The 23,422-nt window shown below is 40.0% G+C and overlaps 2 protein-coding genes across 3 annotated transcripts in view; one reads left to right on the top strand and one right to left on the bottom strand.

Moving 5' to 3' along the window:
* LOC307025007 (uncharacterized protein) overlaps positions 1-19,661 on the top strand; it is a 25,193-nt gene extending 5,532 nt beyond the window's left edge. Inside the window, exons 1-2 of one of the 2 annotated variants that reach the window (XM_079659584.1) lie at positions 13,353-13,554; positions 17,322-19,661. In XM_079659584.1, coding sequence (XP_079515710.1) covers positions 13,368-13,554; positions 17,322-18,214 — 1,080 coding nt within the window. In that variant the 5' untranslated portion in view covers positions 13,353-13,367 and the 3' untranslated portion in view covers positions 18,215-19,661. Of the gene's footprint in view, positions 1-13,352; positions 13,555-17,321 lie in introns of those variants that run through there. The other variant, XM_079659583.1, reaches the window with a different exon arrangement.
* On the bottom strand, positions 19,191-23,422 carry LOC307045125 (zinc finger MYM-type protein 1-like; the record flags this gene model as incomplete). The annotated part of the gene is made up of 6 exons (XM_079690660.1): positions 23,391-23,422; positions 22,757-22,823; positions 21,940-22,042; positions 21,559-21,684; positions 20,144-21,168; positions 19,191-19,202 (listed from the first exon to the last, which is right to left on the bottom strand). Exons 1-6 carry the CDS (start codon positions 23,405-23,407, stop codon positions 19,191-19,193), a joined length of 1,350 nt encoding a protein of 449 aa, XP_079546786.1. The 5' UTR covers positions 23,408-23,422.

Raw genomic sequence — 23,422 nt, 5'->3', positions numbered from 1 at the left:
TAACAGTTTGTTTTGACTGTGTGTTTCCTGTTTCCTGCAGACGTCCAGCAGCTGGTGGTGGTTAAAGAAGAGTTTCTCCCTGACCAGCAGGAGTGGAGCACCAGTTTGGACCAGGAGGACCCAGAGCCCCCCCCACACATTAAGCAGGAACAAGAGGAACTCAGGGTCAGTGAGGAGGTGGAGGAGGCTGATATCACCAAGTCCACTTTCACTCCTGACCCTGTGAAGAGTGAAGATGATAAAGAGAAACCTCAGTCCTCTCAGCCTCATCAAAGACAAACTGAACACCTGGAAACAGAAGCTGATGGAGATGACTGTCGAGGACCAGAACCAGCCAGGAACTCAGATCCAGAGAGCAGTTTACAACCAAAGACTGAGGACGACACTGAAGACTCTTCTGAACCTGACACTGAAGACAGTGCTGATTGGAAAGAGACCAGAGAACCTGCGTCAGGCTCAAACTCACGGAAAAATAGACATGAATCTGTCAGTGATTCACGACCTAGTGCTGAAAAGAAACCATTCAGCTGCTTAGTCTGTAAGAAAGCTTTTTCACACAGTGGAAGTTTAAAGGAACACATGAGAGTCCACACAGGAGAGAAACCCTTTAGTTGCTCAGTTTGTACAAAAGCTTTTTCACAGAGTGGAAGTTTAAAGGCACACATGAGAGTCCACACAGGAGAGAAACCACACAGATGTACAGTCTGTAAGAAAGCCTTTGCAATGAAAAGAGATTTAAAACGACACATGATAGTCCACACAGGAGAGAAACCTTTCAGCTGCTCAGTCTGTAAGAAAGCTTTTTCACAGAGTGGAACTTTAAAGGAACACAGGAGAGTCCACACAGGAGAGAAACCACACAGATGTACAGTCTGTAAGAAAGCTTTTGCAATGAAAAGAGATTTAAAACGACACATGATAGTCCACACAGGAGAGAAACCTTTCAGCTGCTCAGTCTGTAAAAAAACTTTTTCACGGAGTGATCATTTAAAGGAACACATGAGAGTCCACACAGGAGAGGAAGAATAGAGATGCAATGTTTGTGGCAAAACGTTTAAATGGCATAATCGTTTCAAAAGACACGAGTGTGTTGGTCAACTGCTTCTGTAACTGTAACGGCCCGTCTACACTACAGGCATCGAAAAATGCTTTCAACGCTTCGCCCATTCACTTGAATGGAGTGACGTAGAAGATTTTTAATCTTCGCCGAACTGCATTGTGGGGAGCATGGCATGGCTTTGCAAGCCTCACGAGCATCTATCGGCATCAAAAGTTGAACAATGTTCAACATTTGAGGCTCGATGCTTGGCATCAGCCAATCATATCCTGTTTATGCAAATCCCGCCAGTGCAAGCGCTAGCCAATCAAACCGCGTGCAAGCTGGGAGAGCCAGACCGCAGTTAATTTCCTCATATTCCAAACGAGATATTACGGTAGCAAATCACCCAGTTCTTTACGACCAGAACTATTTACCGGGATACAAACCGGAGGAACCAGGCATGGAGGGAGGTGGCAGAGACAGTGGGGGAAACTGGTAGGTTTTTCGCCTGTTTGAAGAGTTTATATCCAGTTTACTTTGTTTTAACATTGCTATTGCTTTGTATGTCGGGGGCGGGAGATTCATGTGATTGGTTGTTGGTCGCGTTGCTCGCAAAAAATCGCCAAGGTTCAGACAAGCCCAGCTTCAAGATTTTTTTATGCCTGTAGTGTAGACGGGCCGGGCCGTAAGGGAATACATTTGTCTATTTTGTGTCCTGATGACCTAATGCCGTTACATGTAATATGTTACTCCCTAAGCCTGATTTCACCAACCTGCAACCGATTCAGTAATAATCACAAATGTTCATTTCTTTGACCCCTTGACTCAACTATTTCTTGTTTAATAATCGTTACATCTCCTCAGGACCAAGTTCCCGTGTCCTGCCTTTCACCTGCTGATCACCCACTGCTCATTTAAGGTGGACTGACCTATACAAGGGACCAGCTAGTCTTAGTGTCTTAATGCAAACGTTTTGTAAAGTGATGCTAGACCAAAGACGTGCTGTTGGGCTGTGTGCTCTCTGCAGGACGGTGTCTGTACTCAAAGATTGTTGATGAAATGAGAGATTCACTCTGTTTTTGTTGTCTAAATGAAGCCAACAGAGCGATACGTCTTCTTTCCAGCAGATGGCATAAATGTTACATCATCCAGTTCAACTGTCATCCACACATTAATGATTCAAAACAGCAATGTGTAAGATATGGCTAGTAATTGACTATTTCAACAGAGTGTGATGTGGTTACAGTCTTGAGGCCATATCCAATATTTTAATGTTTTGTTTGATTAAATCTACTGAAATGAGCATTCAATGACTCAATTATTCTGAATTACTGTCATTGCATCATGGGTTTGCATTGTGATATTAGAACGCATAAAACCCAACTTTATTTCTTCCAAGTTGCAGGTGTTCATTGTTTAGAAGTCCGCTGTGTTTCATCCAAGCTTCCACTTCGTGCTCCGATAATGCTGAAAGTATCTGTTGTATGCTTTACCTGCTCCAGTAACACAAGTGTAATTCACTGGACAGAGACAAGAGATAGTGGATGGATCCAGAGGAGAACCAGAAGATAGTACGTATAGAGCCTTCAGGTTCTGAAAATGATCAGGGATAGAGCTAGAAGATAGCCAGTACAAAGCCAAGAAAGACCCAGTAGAAAGACAGGAAGGAGCCAAAAGAGTTTGTATTTTTTTTATATTCAATCTCTTCTCTTAAGATATAAGAACTTCCTATCTCAATATGTATCCCTTTATTCCAATTAAACCTTACATTTGTGCTGCCAATTATTGAGACTTTCACAGCTTTATGTTAAATATTTAGACTGTTTTCTTTACATATAGATTACATAGGATGAACAGCACGATCCACTCTGCTGGATTCTGCCCAAACCGGCTCAAAATGCATGCAAACGTCTCGCTTTATCCATACTCCTGCAGTTGTATTGTTCTGGATTCATAGTGAAGAGTATTAGATTGCAAACTGGAAGCTGATTCCACAAAAGTGGAGCTTGATAAGAAAAGGCTCTGGCTCCCATTGTACTTTTAGAGACTCTAGGAACAACCAACAATCCTGCATTCTTGGAAGGCAATGCCCTAGTAGGACAATAGGGTATAATGAGTTCTTTAAGGTAAGATGGCGCTTGCCCATTAAGGGCTTTGTAGGCCAGAAGAAGAATTTTAAATTCTATCCTGTGTTCTATAGGGAGCCAGTGTAAGGCAGCCAGAACAGGAGTAATGTGGTCCCTTTTCCTAACTCTGGTTAGTACACGAGCTGCAGCATTTTGAATCAGCTGAAGCGACTTGACTGACTTCTTGGTACACCCTGATAATAAGGAGTTACAATAATCCAGCCTTGAAGTAACAAATGCATGGACTAGTTTCTCTGCATCGTTTTGAGGCAAGATATGCCTGATTTTTGCAATGTTACGTAGATGGAAGTAGGCGGTCCTTGAAATTGATTTTATGTGGGTGTTAAAGGATAAATCCTGATCAAATATAACACCAAGATTCCTTACAGTCTCACTGGAGGCCAAATTAATGCCATCCATAGTTAATATATCTTTAGATAATTTGTTTAGTAGATTCTTTGGGCCAAGTACAATAACTTCAGTTTTGGTCGTGTTTAACATAAAAAAATGTAAGGTCATCCACGTTTTTAAGTCCTTGAGGCAGTCTTGAATTTTATTTAGATGATTAATTTCATCAGGCTTGATTGATAAATATAGTTGAGTATCATCTGCATAACAATGAAAATGTACAGAGTGATTCCTTATAATATTGCCTAACGGAAGCATATATAGTGTGAACAAAATAGGTCCAAGCACTGAGCCCTGTGGCACTCCATGGCTAACTTTGGTTTGCATGGAAGATTCATCGTTGACACGTACAAACAGAGCGTTCAGATAGATAGGACCTAAACCAGCCTAAAGCAGTTCCCTGTATGCCAACTAAGTGCTCTAGTCTTAGCAATAGGATATCAAGGTCGATAGTATCAAATGCAGCACTGAGATCGAGCAAAACAAGAATAGAGACAAGTCCCTTGTCTGAGGCTATTAGAATGTCATTTGTGACTTTAACCAGAGCTGTCTCTGTGCTATGTTGTGTTCTAAAGCCAGACTGAAAATCTTCAAATAAATCATAGTTTTTTAAGTAATCACACAGCTGTTTTGCGACTGCTTTCTCAAGAATCTTTGAGAGGAACGGAAGATTAGAAATAGGTCTATAGTTGGCTAAAACCTCTGGATCGAGGTTGTGCTTTTTAAGAAGCGGTTTTATCACTGCTACTTTGAATGATTTTGGAACATAGCCTGATAATAAAGACATATTCATAATATTTAATAAAGAAGTGCTAATTAATGGAAAAACTTCTTTTAACAGCTTAGTTGGAATCGGGTCTAAGATACACGTTGATGGTTTAGAAGAGAGAATCATTTAATTTAATTGTTCAAGGTTTATGGCTCAAAAGCATTCTAGTTTACTATCTAGTGTAATATTAGAACTTACGTTTCCGGGAGCTGTTGATAACACTATACTGGTCAAAGGCAAGAGGTCATTGATTTTGTTTCTAAGAGTAACAATTTTATCGTTAAAAAAGCACATAAAATCATTACTACTGAGTGCTATGGGAATAGAAGGCTCAGTCGAGCTGTGGCTCTCTGTCAGCCTGGCTACAGTGCTGAAAATAAATCTTGCATTATTCTTATTCTCATCTATTCATGAAGAGTAGTAGGCTGCTCTCGCTTTACGCAGTGCTTTCTTATATTCATTGAGAGTAATATGCCAAATGAAACGAGATTCTTCAGTTTAGTGGAACGCCATATCCTTTCAAGTTGTCTCGACTTTTGCTTTATTTTGCGGGTTTGGGCATTATGCCATGGAGCTAATCTATGTTGTTTTATTTTCTTCTTTTTCAAAGGAGCAACAGAGTCTAATTGTATTCGCAGCGCATCTGTAGCACTATCAACAACATGATCAATTTGGGGTGGTGTACATTTTGTATAAGTTTCCTCCCCTACATGCAGACATGCTATCGAGTTAAGTATTGGTGGAATCTCTTCCTTAAATTTGGCTATAGCCCTAACAGATAGGTTTCTGCTGCAGGAGCTTTTGGCTAATGCTTTGTAGTCTAGTAACAGCACTTCAAAAGTTACTAAGAAATGGTCGGATAAAGCAGGATTATGCGGTTCGACTAATAGTTGCTCAATTTCAATACCATAAGTCAGAACAAGGTCGAGAGTGTGATTATAGCAGTGGGTTGGTTTATTTACACTCTGACAGAAACCAACATAATCTAATATAGAGTTAAATGCAACAGTAAGGCTATTTTTATCATCGTCAACATGAATATTAAAGTCACCTACGATAATTACTTTATCTGTTTTAAGAACCAAAGTTGATAAAAACTCAGAGAATTCGGATAAGAATTCTGAATAAGGACCTGGTGCACGGTACACTGTAACAAATAAGATTGGCTGCAAAGTTTTCCAGGTCGGATGCGTAAGACTAAAAACGAGGCTTTCAAAGGAGGTATAATTTAATTTTTGTTTAGTATTGATAAGTAAACTTGAGTCAAAGATTGCTGCAACTCCACCTCCTCGGCCCGTGCCTCGGGCAATATGAGTATTGATATGGCTGGGTGGAGTGGCCTCATTTATGCTGACATATTCTTCATGTCTCAACCAAGTTTCAGTGAGACAGCATATATCAATATTATAATCTGATATTAAATCATTTATCAATATTGCTTTAGATGCTAGAGATGTTATGTTTAAGAGACCACATTTAATCTTCCTGTTTTGTTGCACTGTAGTAGTTGTTACATTTACTTTTATTAGGTTATTATGTATGACACCTCTATTAGGTTTTACCTTAAATTGTCCTTGGGCAGACACACACACCGTTAATATTGGATATTTTATTGGGTTCGGGATTCCTATGGATGACTGCCTAGGAGAGAGCGCAGAGAAGCGTGTAAGACTGCGACTCTGCCTCCTGGTCTCAACTCCAGTTTGTCATGGATTAAGTCCACAAAGCCCTGAAATGTTTGCCGAAATGAGATCTGCACCTTCCAAATTAGGATGAATGCCGTCTCTCTTAATCAGACCAGGTTTTCCCCAGAAGGCTGTCCAATTATTTACGAAGCCCACATTGTTTGCTGGGCACCACCAAGAGCACACCAGCAGTTTCAGCAGAGGACATCTCTACCGCAGACACGGACACAGTGTGATCTTGGGCTGCCACATTGCCTCACTAGGTGAAACACCACACCGAACCATCAGACGGCAGAAGATGGCCTGGAACTGGCGTGCAGATGGATTGTTATTCCAGCCACCTTGCATGGAAAATAGGCACACAATACATACATTACTCATGTCATTTTCAGAATGTATTGGAATTAAAAGAACATCAACCCTACCTGACGCTCTGATGGAATTAAATAGGAGCTCCAAGTGATCCTGGCTGAACCTGTAGGTGAGAACATACCGCTGAACTTGGAGCAGTTCAGGAATCATCAGCATCAACGTGTCGATGTTAATGACAAATCAGATGACTGACAAGTACCTGCAAAAGAAAAACATTTTATTACTCTGATCATGGCAAAACATATACAGTATACTTGTAGGACACTTAGCTAACTAGGAACAATGTAATTGCAGAACTGGGATAACTTGAGAACAAGAACACATGCAAGAACACATGCAATACATACCATTTTGACACCTACATGTGCTTGATGTTGTGTAATACGTACCATTAGAAGCATCTGGGACCTCAAAAACACTGAATACAAGATCATTCAAATAGAAACAAAACTGCAGATTGAAAAACATTGAAACAAGAGAACATCTTTTCAACATACATACCCTCCTTCTGACAGCTGCAAAAATTGATGTTGTGTTATAGAGAGGCGAAGTCCCGCCCATCTACTTCCGACCCATGGGACCTCGGAAGCGGAAAATTATACATTGACGTCGATGGAGAGAGAAAAGTCATCTTTCGATCCCATTTGAATTGTGCCACGAATGACACATATGATGTTTGTCAAATTAAAAGAACATTTTGCAAGTCAAAAAAATAAAAATGTGTCGTAAAACTGTGAAGTCACAATTTTTTTTGTGTGAAACCGCTCAGTGAACTACAGGTCTCTGGTCTCGCACAATACGCGTCACCATCACAAAGATGGCTGTCACGTTAGTAAATTTCTCCTGTTTCTTTCAGAATGAGGCGAAAAAGTATAAAACGAGGTGAAAATCACTACAAGTCTGGGCATGTTGAGAGCTGTACATACACGAAAGGGAGCGGTTCTGGCCAGCATGCGGGACCGGCTTTACAAGGTTCAAACTTTCAGTGAGTAATATGAGTGCAATGTTTAATGTTAATGTCAGCTAGCTAACAAGGTACACTAACGTGTTTTGTTTTTGCAACTAGTTTTCTCCTTAAGAACTTTGTGGTGTCTGTGTATGCTGTGGATAACATTAGTGTTCACAAGAACAAGATACACTCCCGTGTTTTGTTTTAGTTGCTCTTCAGATTGAAGCGGCCAGTTTTATATCGACTATATGTGTGATCTCCTTTTTACATCTCGTTGTGTCATTTGAGTTTATTTGCTGTGTGTAGATTCAAGGATTTGGGTTATCTTGTCCAGGGATGCAAACTTGTCACCTTTCGGCGAAATTCTCCGTTTTGAATCCAAAATAGGTCGTTTGTGTGATTCATGTAGATCTGCAATAAAAATATTTTGGGGTATGGGAGGGGGTCTGGGACCCGGATTAATGTGTGGCCGCGAGCTTTTTTTATATATTATAATGAAGTGCGAGCTGTGTGCTCGAGTCTTCCTGCCTGTCGGCTCTGCTCATGGATGTATAATAAGGCTCTGCTGCTCGGCGATGATGGTCTAGCTTCAGCAGCTACATTACCTACGGTGCGTTCGTTAATATTAACTGTGCGTCCGGAGTCACTGTGGCACAGACTGGACCGCTGGTGAACAGCTGTTAGAACGGGCCGTTCAGGTGTTCACAGTAGAGCTCCCTGTCGGAGCGGCAGAGCGTGATGTGCACTGAAAAGTCTTTTTTTCCCATCGCAATATTATCGTTGAGCTAGCTAACTAGCATACATTGTCACTATCTGCTAACGTTAGCTTTAGCCTTTGTTTTCTAATCGTTTTTTTCATAGGCTATAAACAGAGGTGGTATAAGTATATATCTTGCCCTTGATTAAAAGTAGAAGTACTCAGTTCTTGTACTTGAGTAAAAGTAGATGTAGCCTACTCAGATCGTGTAGGCTACTTGAGTAAAAGTAGAAGTAGCCTACTCAGATCATGTAGGCTACTTGAGTAAAAGTAGAAGTACTCAGATCTTGTACTTGAGTAAAAGTATAAGTACCAGAGTGTAGGAATATTCTGTTACAGTAAAAGTCCTGCATTCAAAATGTTCCTCAAGTAAAAGTAGAAAAGTATTATTATCAAAATATAGTGAAAGTAGCGACAGTAAAAGTAGTCATTTTGCAGATTGGTCCATTTCAGAATAATAGATATGATATGTTTTATAATGATTGATCATTAAAGTGTTATCAAGGCTGGTAAAGGTGCAGCTAGTTTGAATGACTTTGTATACTGCAGGGTAGCTTTTGGATTTACTCCAGGTGGAACTAAAGTCTGATTTAACACTTGATTATATTTCACTTAATTAATCCAGATCTGTGAAGTAACTAAAGGTATTAAATACACGGAGTGGAGTAGAAGTACAGCATGTACCTCTGAACTGTAGTGGAGTAGAAGAACAAAGTAGCAAAACATTGAAATACTTAAATAAAGTACAAGTATCTCAAAATTGTGCCCAAGTATAGTACTTGTTGAGTTTATGAACTTAGTTACTTTACACCATGTGGCTATGAAGATAGAAAGACTAAGCCTTGCACAGAGGCATGAAAATACATTTTCAAAATGCTCAACAGTGCTGCCAAAATTATAAACTGCATGCTACACAATTAAAATAAATGCTTTTATATATTTCTATTAGATGTGACTCTTTGGCGTTTCTGTTATTATTAACTGCTTTAGTTGTTCTGCTAAAATCCTCTGTTATTCCTCATTTTAAAGCCGATATTCTGTGGGGTCAGGGGGCTCGGATCCTTGTCACCTTTTTCATACCTGATGAGTTTGCATCCCTGTTGTCAATTTGTTTGGTTATCTAGGCACAGCTGTGTGTGACTCCCTCTGGTACACTGGTATGTGTTTTCCTAATGTAGAGAGCATTGATTCATTAATAAACTACACACTGACTATAGATCCTGACCAAATCCTTTTTTGTTGATCAAATGTTTTTCAAAAATGTATTGTATATTATATAACAGCTGCACATCACAGACCGGAGTCTCTGCTACTGTGGACCACAAAGGAGGCGATCATCATCCCCATCCCCAAAGACCCTGCATGGCATGGAAATCTCCTCCTCCTGGAACAATTCTACACCCAGCATATGCTCCCTGTGTTGGCCAGTAGAGAGGAGGACATTTAAATAAACATACTCTGAACACCCTCGGACTCTGCGTTGTGTTTCGTATGTGTGATGGGGTGTTATGCAGAGGGGAGGGAAACAGGACACAGCAGATTGGGATTGTGGTGGAGATGCTGAGCAGTTATTTCATTGTTGCATGTAATTATTATTATACTGCGTGCTTCTTAGTGATTCCATCTTTCGCTGTAACATAGATCTGCTACATGGATGTCAGTGCAGTCCACAATAATTTTGCAATTGAAGGCAAAATGAATTTATTATTGACTCAGAATGAAGCAAAACTTCATGTCATACAATACATTGACTTTATTTGTAATTGTGTAAAAACATATGAGCATTGATTAGCAAGCAGGACCTGCAGGAACAGAACGGTGATGGATGGAGCTGGGGAGAGAGAAGAATAAAGAAAACAGATCAACTTTATTATCGGATATTAAAAATTCAATTTCAAAACAAGTTGCCGCTCCTACAGTTTTCTAGTATGTAAAGATGATTTCACATGACCAATGCAAAATATCACACTCAATACATGTGTGTCTCTGGGGGGTGCATTGTGCCTTTGATGTATATAAATAATATACCATAACCAAATACTATTGCGTACAGTGGAAATCAGGTTGCCATAGCAGGTCAGTGTGCATGTTCCTCAGGGTCTCAGCAGTTACAGGTGAGGTAAAGAAAATAAAAGAGAAAAAGGTCAGTAACAACACTTTAAAGTAACAACACTGAATAATTATCTCTTTTAATAATTTTCTCTCAGTAATCACTCAACTACTGTCTTTCCAACAAACAGATTGACTCACTCTCACTATCATCACAATGAAACATGTCCAGAAGAATGTCATGCAAAGCAGTAGCGTGGCGTGGGGAAAAATTTAGGGGAAGCCAATTTTTTTGGAGGGGGGGGGGAGGGGGGTGGTCAATAACGTAACCAGATGAGTGATTTCATTTTAAAGTTCCACCTCACAGCAGAACCCCCTGGTACACGCACAGCTCGATCAACTTCAGACAGTAGTGCTGATCTCTTACATGAACGTGAGAAAAAATTGTGGAAGGCATCGAGATTGGCAAAAAACAGTTTGGCTGCTTGAATGTTGTTTGTGCCTTAGCATAACAGTGGATGAATAGCGCATTGGGGCAGTGTGCTTTCACTAAAGCCTGAACGCCACCGTGCTGTCCGCTCATGCAGACATGAGCTCCGTCATAGGTCTGACAAATCAATTTGTTGGACTGTAGTTCCCGATGGCTCTCATGACAACTGATGTTACAGCTTTTGCGTCTCTTTCTAAGCCGACATCAAAAAAGCAGAGGAAACGTTCACACACACTGCCTTTTTCATTCACGTATCTGATTATGATAGTGAGTTGGCACTTATTGGAGATGTCTGATGTGTCATCCACTTGTACAGCAATGAAAGGACAAATCTTTATTTCTTTATCAGTCTCATCCTGGATACAAGGAGCTATGCTCTCAATGATGTCATTTTGTATGGAGTTTCATCTGCTTTAATTTTGAGTTGCTGCTGTAGCGGAAGTTTAGTGAAGTTATGCTTAATTAAGTATGCCAAATCTCCTCCCTCCATCATGCTTCATTTGCTTGATCATTTCTAACGGCGGTGATGACAGTTACAGTACTACGTAGTAAAACTGATGTCGATGCGATTTGATTGGATTGTGAGGAAAGGGATTTTGCCTCACAATCCAATCAAATCGCCAGCCTCCAGGGGAAGCCGGAGGCGGCCTGCTTCCCTTGGCATGGCCCTGACCAATCACAGATTGGCAGGGGCATGAAGTGGGCCTCATCTGATTGGTCAATCCCTCCATTTTTTTTCACCAAGGGAAGCCAGATTTGGCTGGCCTCCTCTCGCAACACTGAATGCAATCTACTGTTTCACCATAACATCTAGAGGGGCGCTGTTTCACTCTTTGTAAAATACTCAATGAGAATGGGAGAGAGACGGAGAGACGGTCCGGCAGGAACACACAGTAAAGGAGAATTACCGAAACAAAACAAAGTGTTTTTATTTATTTATTTAAATTATAACTACAATCAGAAAAAACAGGGGAAGCCTGGCTTCCCTTGGCCTCCGGGAGAAAACGCCACTGATGCAAAGCTGCCTGCCTTCCTTCCTTCCTTCCTTCCTTCGACTCTCCCTGAACTGCCTGATCTTTTAATGTTCAATGTTAACCATTTGTGCAGATAGCATGAAGTAGAAAAGATCCCCGATGCTAATGTGGCGTTAGCCTACCTCCCGCCCTCTTAGCACATGGTGGAGGGGGCGATAGGCTACTCTTCAAATGTTTCACAAAATACTTACCATCATGACTACTCTTACTGTTTAACATTTTGGTTTACTTAATGTTAAGGCTAATACAAATGACAAAGCTAAGTAATGTAATGTAATGCTAACTAACGTGCTCGCTACTAGCTAGGTAGCTAACTTGACTATGTTCCATGCAAAACATGTATATTACCTGATATGTTTGGTCCTGGTCCTGGTCCTTTCACCAGACGGGAAGCGATAGAACGAGCAAGTGGTATGATCACTTTTGTGTTTACAACCTGGTACAAAGCACACAGGCATCTTGTAAAAGTGAATTTATTGGAGCAATCTCTTATATTTATTGGAGGGAATAAATCAGTTATGAGATGTTCTTCTTCTTCTTTGCTTTAATTGCGAGTCGCAACAACCAGTCTTGGAGCATTATCGCCTATGACATCACTTACGCGACCCAGAATGCGATTTGGGATTTGTAGTCTTTCTAGTTGCGTATTATTCATAGTCTTATATTTTAACAATTTTACTACAAACTGTGACTTTTTTTTACATGGAAATGATTGTTTAAGATTGACAAACATCATATGTGTCATTCGTGGCACAATTCAAACGGGATCAAAAGATAACTTTTCTCTCTCCATTGACTTCAATGTATAATTTTCCGCTTCCGAGGTCCCATGGAGGCTCCCGGAAGGGGAGGGACTTTGCCCCACTATTTAAACATTCCCTGATAAACGTTATTCAGCGTAAATAAATGAGTGCTAATCCCAGTGTGTTTAGTGTACAACATCACATGTCATTTCACCTTCGATTCACTGTTTGAAAACGTAGCATTTCGCCACATGCTAATGCTAACCGGAAATGAAGAATGTTCAGAATAAAAGTGTTAATAGTTAGTTAGTGTGAACTTCCGGGTTTTTCAGAATAAAACTGATTTAAATTAAATAGTGTATTTAATTCAAATTACGCCATATCCATATTGATTTTAATTTCTAACACTATACAGATATTTGATTTGTGCACTGCGACCTGTTTAGCTTAATGATGTTTATTTGTTTTCACTTTTTCCTTTATGAGTCTTTTTCTGTTAGTTATAATAGTTTTGTTTTGAAAGAGTAGTTTTATTATTGATCCAGTGGTAGGTGTTAAGACAACGTCCGGATGCCAATCGTTATTAAAACCAAAAAGAAGAAATCCTTCCCGCTTTTATTTTGACGTCCTCAAACCGCACCGGAAGTGAAGTTCCCAGCTCTTTCTAACCTGGATCGAGGTGGCGTCTCGTCGCTACGGTTCTCTCTCTCTGTGTTCCTGAGAAAGTGTGTGTGAGCTCCAGCTCTACTGATCCATCATCTCTGTGTCTGGATAAACCTCTGAATGGACTCTGTGCTCTTTTTTCTGGACTGTTTACCTCGGACTATAGGAGCTAGCTTAGCATGCTAGCTGGAAACACGTTAGCAACGCTAGTCAGATTGAGAGTTTGACGGAGAAAGAAACGGTGTGTTTAACGGAGTCTGCAGGAAAAGGTGATCTAGTAAACATGAGTAAAGTCCAAATGCTGCTGTCGTTGAAGAAGAAGCTACTCACTGCTGAAGAGATATTTGCTCTGTTTGAACAAACGATAGCAGAGCTCGAGGAGGAGCTGTCTCTTTCCAAAGAGGAGAACAAGAGACTCCAGAAACTACTGGACGCTGTTTTACAGCCTCAGCTTCGGATCCACAGAGCAGGTCTGTTCCCTTTACCCTTAATTAACACTTTACACTCTTCAGTAGCACTTTATTATCACATTAATAACACTTTAGACCCTTTATCAGCACTTGCTGCAGGTAAGTAAAAGTACAAATAAAATAAATAAATAAAAACAAATAGGTTGGATTAATTGAAATGGCGCGAGAATAATTCATAAAGAAATCAATCAATAAATATGTTCAATAATAAATTAAACACATCTAAAATGTTACTTGATAAAGAATAGGGGAACTAGTACAAAGGTCATTAAGTAATTAAAACGTTAATATAAATTAATGTAAAATCTCATCAATCAATTAATGCCAACATGTATTTATAATATATTCTGTATATGTGTATATATATATATATATATATATATATATATATATATATATATATATATATACACACACACACACACAGAATATATATTTTGAGAGAGATATACACTAGTATTAGACCCAGTCAAAAGTTTGGACACATCTTCTCATTCGAAGTTTTTTATTTAAATTGGTTCTGCTTTGTAGATTTATACTGAAGACATCAAAACTATAAAATAACAAATTAACTAGAATTATCTAGTAAACAAAGAAGTGTTAAAAAATCCAGAATATGATTTATATTTTGCTGCTACTGCAGAATGCTGTGGTAGCCATGCTGGTTAAGGGTGCCTTGGATTCTGAATAAATCACCAACAGTGACACCAGAAAAGCCCCCCCCCCCCACCACCATCTCACCTCCTCCTCCATGCTTCACGGTGGGAACCACTCATGCAGAAACCATCCGCTCACCTTCTCACAAAGACACGGAGGTTGGAACCAATAATCTCTAATTTGGACCCATCAGACCAAAGTACAGATTTCCACTGGCCTAATGTCCAATCCTTGTGTTTCTTGGCCCAAACTATTCTCTTCTTCTTCTTGTTCATCCTCAGTAGTGGATATTTGCAGCAATTGGACCATGAAGGCCTAATTCACACAGTCTCCTCTGAACAGTGCATGTTAAAGGTCCCATGTCATGCTTTTCCGGTTATTACCCGCCCCCTTGTGTGTTATGTATCTTTTTCTGCAAACGGTCTGCAGAGTCACAAACCCTCAAAGTACACCCTGTAGCGAGTAAAACTCTAACACAGAAAAGATGTGTTTATTGTTACGAACCACCCTCTACTCTGTGGTAGTGAATCATGGAGAGACCCGCTACATCAAATAAAACACGCAAAAACCAGTACTTGATAACGATCATTTGTTGAAGTACAGCCGTTTACTCACACAAGCAATCCGGCATACGAAAGGAGGTCTGGAGGACTGGAGGGGAGCACGTAACTTCTATGCTGCCCCAGAACGCCTCGTTGGAGATTTTTCTTTTTCCATTTTTTCCTTCCGGGGCATACTGACTAGGGATGTCCCGATCACCTTTTTTTGCTCCAGATCCGATTCCGATCATTTGATTTTGACAATTTGCCGATACCGATTTTTCCCGATCCGATCTTTATGCAATGCATTAAGAGAAAAAAAATAAAAAAGCATTCAAGTTGTCCCTAAAGGTTATTTTTTTATTTAAATTGGATATTCTATCCAACATGGATATAGCTTCTTTCTTTCACAGCAGCATTGGATCAGTTCAGTTGTGCAGCATTGGATCACAACAAAATAAAGCTTATCAGTACTCGTTAGCTGACTGCTACAATTAGACACTGCGCCCACTCTGTAGCCAGATTTGAGAGAAATAAGCAGGTCTATGAAAACAAGCCCCAAAGAAGCAACACATACATGATGTTGTGTAATTTGAAACCAAAACTAAGGCCTCAGGATGACTTTAAGACTTGAACATGGTCATTTTTGTTTTGTAACATTGAATACAAAATATTTTAAAAAAAATCCCGATCTCCGATTTTTTTCTCTCGATTCCGATCTTTTGAAAATCACGTGATCGGCTCCGATCCCCGATCACGTGATCGGATCGGGACCTCTCTAATACTGACGTAACGAAGTCCAAATGGACAAATCCACACACACACACACACACACACACACACACACACACACACACACAACCTTATATTTTCTCAGCCGCGGTGCTGTCTCGCAGACCCCACGCAGCAACCAGGGAACGACACCAGTAATCCAGCTCACACTGTCTGCTCCTTGAGCCTCAAAGGGCGGAGCAGCGAGGCCCTCAACGTCCCCTCAACATGGCATCCAGACCCCACGCAGCATTCTCATCTGTTTGTCCTTACTGGTGTCATTTTCTGGTTGCTAACAAACGCCATTGTAAAACATAAACACTGATATTCAGCTGTAACGGTGGTGGAGTCATCAAAACAGAGTGGGCGAGCTGACCAATCAGAGCACAGTGGGCTCATAAGGAGGGGGGCGCAGGAGCTCCAACAAGGCGTGTAGGACAGAGAGTGAATACACATACTATACAGAGATGCTGTATGAGAAACCAACGTGAGTTTGGAACATTGAACAATGTGAATCTATTCTAGTAGACCTCAACAATGGAATTATGATCAGTAGAAATGGCCATGTCATGGGACCTTTAAGATTGTCTGCTCCTTGAGCTCTGTGATCATCTATGTGGGCTCTAATCTGAGGTGCTTTTATTTGTGGTTTCTGAGGCTGGTAACTCTGATGTATTGATCCTCTGAGCAGAGGTAACTCTTGCTCTTCATTTCCAGGGGGGTCCTCATGAGAGCCAGTCTCATCATAGCATTCGATGGTTTTTGCGATTGCACTTGAGGATACATTCAAAGTTCTTGACATTTTCCGGATCGACTGGCTTTCATTTCTTAAAGTGATGATGGACGGTCGGTCGTTCCTCTTTACTGGGTTGAGTCCTTCTTGCCATGATATGGATTACAACAGCAGTCAAATAGGGCTTTCCTTTGTGCACTAACTCTACCTCTGTACAACACAACTGATGGTCTCAAACACATTATGAAGGCAAGTCATTGACTCTTGACAAGGCGCACGTGTTAATTGAAAACCATTCCAGGGGTCTACCTCATGAAGCTGATTGAGAGAAGCCAAGAATCATATTCTTGATTTTTAACACTTTTTTTGTTGACTAGATAATTCCATATGTGTTCTTTCATAGTTTTGATGTCTTCAGTATTAATCTACAAAGTAGAAACAAATTAAAATAAACACAAACCATTGAATGAGAAGGTGTCTAAACTTTTGACTGGTACTGTAAATAAAAAACACAAATATTTTAATATTTAGCAGTTTCCCTCATCTATAATCATTTATACAAGCGCAACTTTGAACATGTACAGCAGTAAAATGCAACATACGAAAGAATCGAGAAACATCATAAATTAAACACTGACAGGGAACATTTTACTGCACCATCATTACAGTTACATAAGAAGGTGCTGTCAAATGTTCTGATGATACTTGCATACTTTTACTTAAATAAGCTTTGAATGCAGGATTTTAATTTGTAACAGAGTATTTTAATTCTATACTGTAGGCGTAGTGTATCTGTGAACGATCCCAAATACAATTCCTTGTTTATTGCAGCTAGTGCTACGCCAGAAGAAAAAAAACCTTTTTCATTCTCAAAGGGGCTGGGCTACATAAGATGAATTGAGACAACACAAATACACATTAAGTGGGACAAAGAAAGATAATGTGAAAATATAAAAACAAAGGCATTAATTAGGGCTGAAAAATGTCTCCCATTGTAATGGTGATTAGATTTTTAAATGCTAACACTTAACAGTTTGTTCTGACTGTGTGTTTCCTGTTTCCTGCAGACGTCCAGCAGCTGGTGGTGGTTAAAGAAGAGCTTCTCCCTGACCAGCAGGAGTGGAGCACCAGTCTGGACCCGGAGGACCCAGAGTCCCCCCCACACATTAAGCAGGAACAGGAGGAACTCAGGGTCAATGAGGAGGTGGAGGAGGCTGATATCACCAAGTCCACTTTCACTCCTGACCCTGTGAAGAGTGAAGATGATAAAGAGAAACCTCAGTCCTCTCAGCCTCATCAAAGACAAACTGAACACCTGGAAACAGAAGCTGATGGAGATGACTGTCGAGGACCAGAACCAGCCAGGAACTCAGATACAGAGAGCAGTTTACAACCAAAGACTGAGGACGACACTGGAGACCCTTCTGAACTTGAACCTGGAGACTCTTCTGAACCTGAACCTGGAGACTCTTCTGAACCTGACACTGGAGACTCTTCTGAACCTGACACTGAAGACAGTGCTGATTGGAAAGAGACCAGAGAACCTGCATCAGTCTCAAACTCACTGAAAAATAGACATGAATCTGTCAGTGATTCACAACCTAGTGCTGAAAAGAAACCATTCAGCTGCTCAGTCTGTAAGAAAGCTTTTTCACAGAGTGGAAATTTAAAGAAACACATGAGAGTCCACACAGGAGAGAAACCACACAGCTGCTCAGTCTGTAAGAAAGCTTTTTCAATGAATGGAAATTTAAAGGCACACATGAGAGTCCACACAGGAGAGAAACCACACAGCTGTACAGTCTGTAAGAAAGCTTTTTCAAATAGTGGAAATTTAAAGGCACACATGAGGGTCCACACAGGAGAGGAAGAATATAGCTGCAATGTTTGTGACAAAAGATTTAAATGGCATAATCGTTTCAAAAGACACAAGTGTGTTGGTTGTCAGCTGCTTCTGTAACTGTATATACATATTCCAAACGAGATATTACGGTAGCAAATCACCCAGTTCTTTACGACCAGAACTATTTACCGGGATACAAGCCAGAGGAACCAGGCATGGAGGGAGGTGGCAGAGACAGTGGGGGAAACTGGTAGGTTTTTCCAGTTGCGATTCTAGAGATTTATACATGGGGTGGCAGAGGGGTGGCAGGCATATATTGTAGGGTGGCAATTTTTTTAGGAAGCCCACCTTACTTTGTACTTTAAATGCACCCATATACAACAGTTTTGTCAACACCCAAGTGTGATAAATTCAATATTTGGTCTACATACATGAGCATTCCACTTTTTAGTACATTAAAACAGTGTTTCCCTTGGGATTATTGTAGCAGCAGAAATGTTGCTCATCCCAAGCAAGCCTTCTGGGGGGGTATCCGGGGCATATCCCCCGGGTCAAAAATGTTGAACATTGTTAATTCAATCTAATCAATCTGAGGCACTTTGAAAGCAAAATCAAGCCATAGGAATGATTTAGAAATTTGAGGACTTCCCAGCACTTTACAAAATTCCAGCATTATCCTAGAAGCAAAGCCCTCCCTCAAAGGCCTGCCTGCCAAAGTGTTTTGTGAGTGCATGTGTACAGAATAGGTTAGACAGGTTTGTGAGAACAATTTCTGTGTGTGTTAAAGTCACAAAATATATACAAGTATTTACATTATCAGTTATTGATGAAATTTCACATTGTAAATGCAACCAAAAAAATACAAAGCAGATTAGAATGTTTTTTGACTCCGTTACATATATCATCTGATTGCTACAGAAGCTGTATGCGACGATTGCTATGCTGTGCAGCAAATCTCTTCACAAACTCATCCAAATTTAAATCTTTCGCACGTTTAGACTCAATACTGAGAATTGCTATACTTGCTAGTCTGTTCTCAGTCATGGTAGAACGCAGGTGATTCTTGATCAGTTTAAGAGCTGAAAAACTCCTCTCACATGCTGCACTGGTAACAGGCAATACCACAGCTATTTTACATAACCTGAACATCTCAAAGAATACCTCCTTGTATGGTTCCAAAAAATTAACAAATTCTATTAAACTGGACGGACTTTTTCCATGTGTTGCTTGTCGATCTAACAACCTTCTAGTCTGGTGCAGTTCATGTTTCAGATCCTCTACATTTGACCCATATGCATTTGCTAATAGAAAAACTGCCTCCTCATTTAAAAAGCTGCTGCTGGATGGATTTAGGGCCTGGACACCCTGCATGATGTCACAGTTTACGCTAGAGAATCGTCTTCTCATTTCACCAACCATACAATCAATGATGGGATAAAATACCTTGGTGATAAAAGACCTCTTACTGTCCGATTCTGTGTGTTGTCCTAATGTTGACATGATAACACTACCTTGAAGTCTTTGTGTTATTTGCCTTGCCCTTTTAAAGGTGTGAGTCGTTGAAATGTCAGACTTTTTACAGGTGGCTAGTACCTCATTCCACAGCTCATCAAAGTATGTCTCACTGCGATAGTCTTCCAGATTCTGTCTGAGGGTCGCAATTAACTCTACAGCTTTAGTAAGGTCAATCTGTGTTGACTGAAGCATCTCTGACAAAAAGTGTGTGTCCTTTAGTACCTTTCTAAATAGTACAAGACATCCAATAAAATTTAGATCGATCTGAACTAGTAGACCTCTTGCTTCAACCGCTCTGTCCGGATTGTCCTCCTCTGAAATATCTTCCAGTACTTGCATTACAGCAGGCAACCTATCCATGACATTGCGACAAGCTGTATGTCTGCTGGCCCATCGAGTCTCGCTGAGACGTGAGAGTTCCCTTACTTGACCATCATACATCTCTCTCTGCACATCCAACCATTTAGGATGGACATAAGATCCTGACATAAAAATATACAGTCGCTCTAATAATGAAAATAAATTTCTTGCATCAGGAACAGATTTCACACTGTCTACCATCACTAGGTTTAAGCAGTGGGCACTGCAATGAACGTAGAATGCATGCTTGGCTACTTCTCTTATTCTGGCTTGGACACCAGCATGCTTCCCACTCATAGTTGAAGCACCATCATAGCCTTGCCCAACTAGGTTTTTTTTATATTCCAGCCCATACTTCTCTAAACAGCCAATGATCTTCTCTGTTAAACTGGCAGCATCCAGTTTATCTGCCTCTTGAAACTCTAGAAAACTCTCCTGAACTACACCATTATAATAGTACCGAAGAACAAAAGACATCTGCTCCATTTTCTTTACATCTTTTGTTTCATCAACAAGAACAGAAAATTGTGCACTCTCTTTAACCTCTTTGATAATCTCCTCTTTAACCATATCTGCTAAACACTGCAGTATTTCATTTTGTATCAGGCTACTTGTGTATTTTGCATTTTTTGCTTGATTTTCCATTCGTTTTTTTAAAAACGGATCATGCTTGCTCAGGAGATCCAACAATTCTAGGAAATTTCCTCTATTGTCCGCCTCGGATGATTCCCGGTGACCACGCTGGGAAATGTTTTGAGTGGCAGTTAACAACAGGACTTCACCAAGTGTGCGTATATATTTCTGGTTTTCGATTACTTTTTTACTTGACTCCTCTTCCATCATTCCTAACATTGATGAGTTTCTGTCTAGCATTTTCTTATTCTCTGTCCATGCAAACATAGCATTAACATGGCTCTCTGATTTAGCATGTGAACAAAATCCACTGTCCTTAAATGTAGCTTTCTTCCAGTTAGAATAACCATTCATAGAGGTAAACACAGTCCTAGAGGCATTAGGTAAAGAAAAGTGTCTACAAGCAAAGCAATATGCTGCGTCTTTTGACTGTGAGTATTCCACCCAGTTATGCATTTTGTACCAGTCAGCATGGAAACTTCTCCTTGCACAACCTTGCATCGTCTTGGGAAAGCTCTCCAGCGATGGTTGTGTCGGCCCATCCCCTCTGTGTTTGGAAATGTCTGGAAAAAGATAAAATAAGGAGGGAAAGTTACTCTATAATAACTACCCTGATAAGCCCCAAGATGTATTTAACTTCATTGATACATTGATTAACTACATTGATTCATTGATACATTGATTGATCTACATTGATTCAAATCATACATGGCATTTACTGTACTGTGGCTTTGATAAAATGTCACTAATTCTGTGCTGATATATGTATTTGATCCAAATGGTAAATGGACTGCACATATGGGACTTCATTTGCAACTAACGGTACCCAACACACTTTACAATGGCCTCTCATTAAGCCATTCTCACACACATTCACACCAATTGTGGTAGCTTTTTTTCAAACGTAAGGAGCTAACACTTGAATGGAACCCCCCACCCACCAAAAAACATACCATGAGGACCAGCTGTAGCTGCACAATCTTCCACTTCTGTCTCAGACTGTCTCTCTGCACAGTCATCATTGACACTTTCTGGCTCTGGCTCAGGCTCTGGCTCTGGATCAAGGCACTCCAAGGTCTCTGTTGGGGTATTTTTTTGTTGTGTAGGAGAAAAATAAAATAAAATAAGATACTATAGGTAGCAATAATAATAATAATAATAATAACCCTGATGGTCAATGTCACACTTATAGCACTTTATTTGCATTTAACAGTACCCAAATCACTTTACAATGGCTTCTCATTTACCCATTCACACACCAACGGCAGTGGAGTTTCTCAAACGTAAGGAGTGAACACAACTGGACCATAACACAACAACAAAAACATACTGACCAGCTACGCAGATCTTTTCCACCTCCATCTCAATGAACTGGCTCTCTGCATTGGCAGATTCTGCCTCGGGCTCGCTCTCTCCTGCTCTTTTCTGATCTGTAGCCTATTTTACACAAAAAGTAGGCCATTAACAAAATACATTAGCCCTAATGTTACTGCACTGTAGCTTCGTTTAAAATATCACTACTTGTGGTGGTATATTGAAATATAAGATCACATTTACTGGGCTGTGACAAAAAGTGGAAATCCTGAAAATAGAAATACTGTAGCAATGTAATTAACTAAATTGTTAACTGGGACACTTCCTAAGTTCTTTTAACTGACCACACAAACTGTGGTAATCTATACGATTTTATGTTAAGTTTTGTAGTGTAGTAGTGTATCCCTTATTTTAACCTAAATTAAGCAAATTTAAAATACCTTTCATTACTCTTATAGTAAATGCAATGAAATCACAAATATCCCCCTTTTATATAAAAGTAGAAAGTGTTTACTATGTAAATATTAAATGAAATTACAGTCAAATAAAATATTTCAAATAAAAGGTTTCTCTCTGCATCAATGAAATTACCTACCTAATGCATATTTTGCATTACCGAAATGCTTTACTCCTTTAAATAAGCAACCTCTGCTATGCCACCTTAATAGTTAGCCAGCTTTTTTGTAACATAAAGAAAATAAAAGGAAAATATAGCACTGGGCTACAATACCACGAGGACCAGCTGAACTAGCTAACTAACCTTCCCGCTCTAGCCTCAAGCTTCGAGTGGCAGAGGCTGTCTGCACTTGGACCCTCATGCTCCCTCACATCACTAACCTGCTTCTTTGTGAGGATGAAGCTCCTGATGTCACCCTTCCTCTTTGTGGTTGACGACATGGCCTTCCTATAATTGAAACAAGTCATATTCAAACATAAATTAAAGTTTTTATGTTAAACATACATTAAAGTTTACATGTAACGTTAAGGTTCGCCTTTCTGATGCTACACACAGAAATTCTGCTAGCCTTAGCCACCACTAGCATACTAGCTAACGCCAAATAGCAAACTTGTTAAGAACGTTTCATAGAACTACAATGATATGAAATGCCACAACATCACTTGGTTTCAGTTCAAAATGTCAAAGGCTTGCCAGTAGCTGGCTAGTTATCAACGTTATTCAGTTAGCTAGCACCAGCTAGCTAGTTACCGAACTGGCTTCAAAAGCTATCTTGTGGCTAACCGTGACATGAGGTAAAACGTAGCTAGGGGTTAGCCACATAATAGCTATCTAGCCTCATCACTCGGTAGTTAATTCTGAAATCGATAACAACACAGCATATTCATCCAGAAACTACCAGTTACTAGTACCATATCTCTAATAATAATAATAATAGTTTATTTTGTACAGCGCCTTCCATCTATGAGGAATTATAAACGTTTCGAAATCACATTACACTTTGACGTTACCCACCTGTGAACAGACTCCATCTGACAGCTTGTGTC

This window comes from Notothenia rossii, assembly GCF_949606895.1.
Source record: "Notothenia rossii genome assembly, chromosome: 1".
In the NCBI taxonomy this organism is placed as follows: Eukaryota; Metazoa; Chordata; class Actinopteri; order Perciformes; family Nototheniidae; genus Notothenia; species Notothenia rossii.
Note: the sequence above shows the minus strand (reverse complement) of the source record. Positions and strands in the feature narration are given on the sequence as shown.